General features: G+C 60.0%; 1 protein-coding gene across 3 annotated transcripts in view; it reads left to right on the forward strand.

Annotated features, from left to right (window-relative positions):
* ATG16L2 (autophagy related 16 like 2) overlaps window positions 1–7,575 on the forward strand; it is a 25,206-nt gene that overhangs the window by 13,024 nt on the left and 4,607 nt on the right. For 2 of the 3 annotated variants that reach the window (XM_025191880.1, XM_025191878.1), the window contains exons 3-13: window positions 1,177–1,285; window positions 1,784–1,857; window positions 2,589–2,840; window positions 3,053–3,118; window positions 3,579–3,674; window positions 5,003–5,065; window positions 5,249–5,357; window positions 6,155–6,260; window positions 6,575–6,645; window positions 7,108–7,179; window positions 7,517–7,560. In XM_025191880.1, the coding sequence (XP_025047665.1) occupies window positions 1,177–1,285; window positions 1,784–1,857; window positions 2,589–2,840; window positions 3,053–3,118; window positions 3,579–3,674; window positions 5,003–5,065; window positions 5,249–5,357; window positions 6,155–6,260; window positions 6,575–6,645; window positions 7,108–7,179; window positions 7,517–7,560 (1,062 nt within the window). The remainder of the gene's footprint in view (window positions 1–1,176; window positions 1,286–1,783; window positions 1,858–2,588; window positions 2,841–3,052; window positions 3,119–3,578; window positions 3,675–5,002; window positions 5,066–5,248; window positions 5,358–6,154; window positions 6,261–6,574; window positions 6,646–7,107; window positions 7,180–7,516; window positions 7,561–7,575) is intronic. The other variant, XM_025191879.1, reaches the window with a different exon arrangement.

Consider the following 7,575-nt stretch of genomic DNA (forward strand, 5'->3'; position numbering starts at 1 on the left):
CTGTCCGTCACCAATTGTTTCTGCCCATTTAGCAGGGGTCCTATTCCTCCCTGGGCCTTCCTTTTACTCCCTATATATCTAAAAAACAATTTCTTGTTGTCCTTTACTTGGGATGCCATCCTCAGCTCCATGGTAGCTTTGGCCCGTCTAACTGCCTCCCTACAAGCGCGAGCAGAGGAGGTATACTCCTCTTTGGTAATCTCTCCCTGTTTCCACTGCTTATATGCCCCCCTTTTGGCCCGTAGGCTGCTCTGGATTTCTCTGGTCAGCCAAGGAAGCCTCCTGGCCCCTTTCCCTCTTTTTCCTCGCATCAGGATCGTCTCCCTTTGTGCCCGAAGGATCGTTTCCTTAAGGCACAGCCACCCTTCCTGGGCTCCCATCACTTCAAAACTCCTACTCTGCAGGGCGTCCTTGAGTAATCGCCTGAGTTCATTGAGATCAGCTTTCCTAAAGTCTAGCACTTTCACCCTACTAGTTACCTTACCCACTCGACGTCTGATGGTGAATTCTATTATTTGGTGATCACTGTCCCCCAGATGGCCACCGATCTGTAGGTCCCCTACCATGTCATCCCCCGTTGCCAATACCAGGTCCAGTAAGGCATCCCCCTAGTGGGACCATGTACCTCCTGTGTCAGGTGGAGGTCCTGGACACAGGTTAGAAACCTGTGTGAGCAGTGGGACTTTGCTGTGTGCGTCTCCCAGCAGATGTCTGGGTAGTTTAGGTGTGTCCCTTGACCCCACAAGAGGCCAGTCCCACCACCCCGGTGTATGTGTCTAGTCCCACCGCCCTGGGTGCTGACGTGGATGACACCGGTCATCCTTTCAATGGTCCATTAATCCACTCCAGTGACTGCACCCCATCCTGTGTCCCAGTCTTTCAAGGCAATCCAAGGAAGCCAATGGATTTTGGAGCACTTAAAAAAGTCACTTTTGGAGCAGAGAGGGACTCCCAGCTTTAAGGGTAGCAGAGCTCGGGCTGCATTGTGGTCTAGTCCTAGAAAAGCTGCAGGGCTGCGGGAGTTCAGGCTCTGAGAGCTGCCCCTGCCATTACAGCCCTGTCTTGGAAATGCCCAGAGCAAACAGTTCAGCGAGGCTCCTCCTGTCACCGGCTGCCTGCGTCTGGGTTTGGCCCGGAGGTGACGGGAATATTTCTGAACCTCTGCTTCGCTTGCAGGTCCGCCTGGGAGCCCCCCAGCCCTGTGCTGGACCCCACGGTAGTGCTACAGACCACCAAGATCAAGTACCAACGGCAGATCGCGGAGCTGAAAGACTTAAGCGGTGTCGTGAGTTTAAAAAAAGATGCTAAAACCGCGGCTGCGCCCCGGAGGCAGCTGGTGCAGTGGCAGTGGCTCAGGAGGGAGGGCTGCAGCATGGGGGTAGCTCTGCCAGGGGGATCCTGGAGCTCCCCCAGCTCCCTGCGTCCAGACAGGGGTCTGGCTGGGCCATTGCAGGGAGGCATAGCCCCCCCATAGCAGGTTTGTAACACAGGGCTGTGTGTCAGCAGTTTGGGGTCTGCCTCGTGCTCGTACAGCGCCTTGCACACGGAGGTGCTGCTGCTAGCACTGTTAACACAAGAGCAGAGCTTGCAAAGGGCTCTGGAAAAAACCCTGCCCCTCAAAGCCCTTCCCAGCCTTTCTAGCTGGTGCCCATAGCTTGGAGATCAGGTTGGCTGGGAAATGGGTTTCAAAGAGCACGGCGGGCCCAGTACATCGTGCACATTTCCCCGCCTGGCAGCTCCGCGGGCCTGTCGGAGAGCTGAGAGGCCTCTGTCTGCTTTGCAGCTGGCGTATCACATCATCGAGCTGAACACGATCCTCAAGGCCAAGGAGACCGAGCTGGAGGTGCAGAGAACCAGGTAGGGGCAGCCAGACCCGCTGGACGGTGCTGAGTGACCACCGCTGCCTGCAGCGCTCCCTGCCTTGGGGCCTGTCATCGTCGCACCCCTGCCATTATGCAAACAGCCTCATCTGCTGGGGGGGCGGGTCTGGGGCAGCTCCCAGGTCCCGTTCCACCTCTTGATGTGCGGGTCTGCTGCAGCTCCCAGGTCCCGTTCCACCTCTTGATGATCAGGGGTATCATCCTGCCATCCCAGGAGTGACCAACAAGGCTCGGGCTCAATGGCTTGGAGACGAGAAGGCTGGGGGGGTGATAGAGAGGGCACTTGTTGGAATTTGCTGGAGGCAGATTCGAAGCAAACCCGAATCAGTACTTCTTTACACAGCCCGACGTTAACTGGTGGAACTCCTTGCTGCAGGAGGAGTCTGGCACAGAAAGGACTAGACTCATTCAGGGAGGACGGGGTCGTGGGAGCAACTGGAGAGGACAGTCCAGGCTGGATGCTCTGACATCCCTAAACCAAGGCTGTCCAGCTTCTAAGGGGACAGGGGCTGACTACCCCATGGGCTGCACCAGCAGGGGATACATGACCATGGGTGGAGCTGCAAGTAGATCTTCAGTGTGACACTACTTTTATCCTTGTGAGGTACCCAAGGGGACCCATCTCCCACCCTGCTTGAGCCCTTAAACAGCCATGATCACCGTGTCCGGCTACATGCCATCAAGCTGTCCCCTCGTGTCTCCTCCCAGGCTGGCCTCTCTGCAGGGCCAGGTATCGGAGCTGGAGGGCCAGCATCAGCAGCTGCGGGGGCAGATGAAGGGCCTGGGCTGGGGCAACTCGGCCGTGAAGCTGGAGTACGACGCGCTGCGGGACTGCTACCGGTGCCGGGAGTGCGAGCTGCGCAGGGAGGTCGAGAGGAGCCAGGAGCTGACTGAGAGCCTGGTGCGGAAGAAGGCCAAGGCTGCCGAGTACAAGAACTACCAGAACGAGAGGTTTAAACGGTGGGTCATGGGCCTGGGAGACTGGGCGAGATCCCTCGCTGCCCCGGGCTCAGTAGAGGGAGCCTAGCTCCCATGCTGGCCGTGGCATGGGTGCAGCTCCACCAGCATCAGCAATAGCAGCATCCCCGGTGTAGATGGGAAGCCAGGGGCCCTACCTGCCCTCAGTTTGGGATTCGGGGACACTGCCGTGACTTCCCATCCTCCCCTTGCAGGGCAAAGCATGACGAGCTGTCCAGGCAGCTAAAGAAGGTGACAAATGAGACCATCAGCATTGACATGTGAGTCAGTGGGAGCCCCAGACCCCTTGCACTACCGGTGGGTGGGTGGGTGGTGGGTGGTCAAGCCGCCGCGCCTAAGCATGGAGCAAGGGACAAGTTGGCAGGGAGGCCCTGGCACATGAGACAGGGATGGGCATGGCTGCCTGCATCAAGGACAGCGAGACTCAGCAAAGGCAGGCGTGCCCAGGTCAGTGGTGAGCCACAGCTTCCCGTGTGCAGGTGGTGTGTCTGGGTGGTGCCCCGGCAGCTGCAACCAGCTCCTGCTCTTGGCCCTGTTGCTTTGTAGCTGCTGGCTACATTTGGGAGGGCGACAAGATCTTAGATGGGTGGAAGAAGCTCCCTTGGTGGGATGGTTTCCGCTCTCGGGGCGTACTTTTCTTGGGGTGCTCACCTGCTCTGCAAACCAGCCGTCGGAGAAGCCCTCGCCCCAGGCTAACACGCTGCCTGCTTCTCCCTGCAGTGGCCCAGAAGAGGTGAAGCCAGCCAAGGGGAAGGGGCCCAGCCAGGATTTCACCAAGCTGGAAGACTGCGAGAAGCCAGGGAAGAGACCATTTAGGTAGGGAGGTGCTGCTGGCTCCTAGGTGAGGCGATGGGGTCTCCAGCAAAGTGGAGTCAGATCATAGCTCTGGAGACACTTCCCTCCTATTAGAGCAGAGAGGCAGGGGGACAGGCTGCCCAGGGGAGCAGAGGAGGTGGGATAAGTCCCGGACAGGGGGGATTAGGGTCATAGGATCATTGCAAAGTCAGGCTGGAAGGGTCCTTGGGAGATCACATCTGCTCAAGGCAGGACCAGCCCTGGCTAAACCATCCCCGCCACGTGTCTGCTCTTGAAACCTTGCAAGGAAGGAGATGCCCCAGCTCCTGTTTCAGTGTTTGCCCAGCCTCAGAGTCAGAAAGTCACTCCTCATCTCCAGCCTCAGTTTACCCTGCTGCAGCTTGAGTCCTGTCCCCTGCAGCCACAAAGACAAGCCCATCTCCAGCCTCTCTTCAGGGACTTGAAGACTACAGGGGATTGAGCCCGCACACACACACGCTGCACACGACAGTACGGGCTCTTGCAGGCTTTTCCTCCACTAGGACCTAAGACCACTGCAGACTAGTTGCGAGGAAGCCAGGTGGGAAAGCTGTTCGAGTCCTGGGCCTGCAAGGAGTCAAAGCCCTGAGAGGCTTGTGTGGAAACGAGTTAGGTGACGATCACAGCTCGAGGGCTTGAAGGTGGTAGAGAAAACTCCCTGGTCCCTTTAGAAACCAGATGACCGCACTGACCTCTCCATCGCCGGCTTGCCCGGCTGAGTCAGGGGCGTGTGAGGCCGCGGGGGTGGCTGTGAGTCAGCTCCGTCCCGTCCTCTGTGCTTGCTCACTGCTTCCATGGTTTGACCTTGGTGGCCTAGAGACGGGCGAGTCGACCTCAGTTGAATCCAAACCAGCCTGGATCTCGCCAAACCCGAAGCACCCTCTGGCTGCCGGGCTCTGTCTGAGGATGCTGTCGCCAGCACTTGGCACGAGCAGCGTGTCCTGCTCAGGGGCTCAGGCCCTTCCTGGAGCAGGGTGATTAAAGCCCAGCACCGAGACTCAGGACTTCTGGCTCTGACACTGACCTGCTCCGTGACCTTGGGGGAGTCACTTTGCTTCCCTCTGCCTCCGTGGATACCAGGGCTGTGTGTCTGGAGGCTGGAAGTGCCATCACTAGTGCAAATGCTGACTGCTGCTTCATGCTCACCCTCCCATCGGTCACACCTCCTGCCCTCTGGCTTCTGTTTGACATGGCATTCATCGCTGGCGGTCGGGAAGGGCCCCTTCTGCTGTCCTTCCCACCACCCCGGCCCATTCCCATCCATACCGTTCTCATCCATTGCCTTCTTTTCTGTTTGGCATCTAATTTAGATCATCCTCAGCCACCTCCATGACAATCGCCCGCTGTGTGGATGTGTTCAAGGGCTTGTTTGAGTAAGTCCGGTGTGTGTCTAGTGTCACGGGGGCCTGTCTGTTGCGGCGGGTTGGAGAGGTTCCTCTGTCACCCCCCACCGTCCTCCGTCAGGGCATGATCTGTTGTTATTAAATGTGTGATGGGGCCTGGTGCCCCTGGCAGGGTGGTTTGCTCGTGCTGGCACCCAGCCCTGCCCTCCTTAGTTACAGGCTGAAGCGTGGGAACTCGGTCAGCAGCCGCTTGGAGTCAAGCTACGGCTATGTGCCCGCCTGCCTCGTGGCCTGCTTGCCATCCTTCATCAGTGACATCCAGGTAAGAGCTCCCTGGAGCGCTGCGCCTCCAGCCCTTCTCCTGGTTGACCGCCCTGCCGAGCCTCTTCCTCGCCCCTAGCCCCTGCGCGGATGCACGTCCCTGCTGGGGCTGATTCTGCGCCCCTCTCCGTGGTATCTGGCAGCGTGTCTCCCACCTGCCCAGGCAGCATGCAGGCTCTCAGCTGGCAGATCAGGACAGCTGGCAGCCCCCAGCTAGCCTCCCCTCCACTTCTCTCACAGCCCCCTCTTTCTATCCGTCCATGCTGCCCATGCCCATGTGCGTGCTCCCGGAGGGGCACGGGTGGGCTGTCAGGGCATGGAGCGGCAGGATGTGTGCGGGGCGTGATGCTGCATGGAGAGGAAAGGAAGCCATGTGCTTGTGGCACTGGATGCGGGACTCAGGAGATCTGGCTTTGCTGCCTGGCTCTGCCACAGCTCACCTTGGTGTCCCTGGGCATGTCCCCAGCGGCGAGTGGGCTCACCCTACTCCTGGTGCCTGTCTTGCCCGTTCAGGCGGCGAGTGCTTTGAGGCCAGGGTCCTCTCCATGTCCTGCACCAAGTAGACCCCGTCTCGGTTGTCATTACTGAACTTTTGGTAATAGCCGCCACGCGCTGAGGCTCTAAGCCTGGGATGTCCCACCCGAGGCTGCCAAAAATGGGGCCATGAGTGAGGGCCATTTATGGGCCAGTGCCCGGAGGTAGACTCGGGGATCCCCTTGCCTCGACTGCACTAATCCCCGTGGAAAAGCATCGTCCTTGCTGCATTTTCCATCCTCCCGTTCCCCCCTCTCCCCACAGGAAGCGCACCTCTCGGAGGTCAACGCCGTCAAGTTTTGCCCCAGCTCTACCATGCTGGCCACGGGGGGCACCGACAAGCTCATCAAGCTCTGGAACGTGGTGGGAGGTGAGCCGGGCCGTGTCTGGCCCCGTGGGGCAGCAGAGGGTTAAAGCATCGGCGGAGGGAGTTGGCAAGCTCACTTCTTGTCCCAATTGGAGCCCCGCTCCGTGCTGGGTGGCTCCCTGCTTCTCTGGTATCTTCCCTGCTTCCCAAAATATCCAACCCTGGGAAGCTCCTCTCCTGGCAGCCAAGCTCCTCCATAACCCCGTTACTCAGGGAGGGAAAACTGAGGCACAAAGTTGCCCCTGCGTTTGGGGGCTTGCTGCTTCTCTGAGACACTGAGCGGAGCGGGGATCACCGCCGCGTCTGTCTGCTCTCAGGGAGGCTGGAAAGCGTGCGGACCCTGGAAGGTGCCAACGGCAGCATCACCAGCATCGAGTTCGACCCCATGGTGAGTGCAGGGCCGGGGGGGCACGCAGGCCCCTGCAGCCCGCGTGGCTCTGGTGCGGGGGGAGCGTGTGCTGAGCATGGACGGCAGATGGCAGCAGTCAGCCGTGCATGGGAGCCGCCTGCCCTGCCAGCTGCCTCCACGCCGGCCACGGGGTGCTCAGCCTGCCAGGCACTTGCTTCCCTTCCCCGGCTCCCTTGCAGGGTGTAGCGACCTGACACCCTTGGCATCTGTGTGACTGCCAATGGCAAGGGCAGTGGCAGCCCCCAGTGAGCCCCCAAAAACGCCAGTGGTCCCAGGGCCAGGCCTGCCGTGACTTTCCAGTGGTGCTGAGCCGCCCGCCACGGTGCCATGAGACACAGCTGGAGCCCCTTGCTCAGGGACCCTAGGCCCTGCTGAGAGAGCGCTGGCTTGGCATGCTCCACCACGGACCCCTCTGCTCACCCCTTCGCCCTTCTCCTCCAGGGCTGCCAGATCCTGGCGGCATCCTACAACAAGGCAGTGCAGCTGTGGAAGATCGAGGACTGCAAATCCAGAGTGAGTGCCCTTTTGGGCCATGGCTGCTTGGGTTGGCATGGTCAAGGGGCTAGGCTAGGGACTGCTTCATCCCTGTCTCTTCTAGGGCAGCAGAAGGGTGCGAGAGTGGTGCTGGGGGGGGATGTGTGCCCAGCGGGTCATGCCATGTGCCAGCCACCACATGCTGCATTGGCTGCTGGGAGCGACAGGGAGCTTTGATGTGCCCAAAACCGTGTGCATGCATTCCCCAGGGGTGCCTGCAGCAGACAGCAGGGCTGCAGGTCTTGGGCAGGGCGGGTTGCTTTCTGGGGTGATAGGAGGGGGGTCCTGTGACCAGCCCCGGGCGCTGTGCTTGCAGGAGACGCTGACGGGCCACACTGACAAGGTGACGGCTGCCAAATTCCGCTCCACGCGCTA

The sequence above is a fragment of the Alligator sinensis genome, unplaced genomic scaffold, assembly GCF_000455745.1.
Source record: "Alligator sinensis unplaced genomic scaffold, ASM45574v1 scaffold1931_1, whole genome shotgun sequence".
In the NCBI taxonomy this organism is placed as follows: Eukaryota; Metazoa; Chordata; order Crocodylia; family Alligatoridae; genus Alligator; species Alligator sinensis.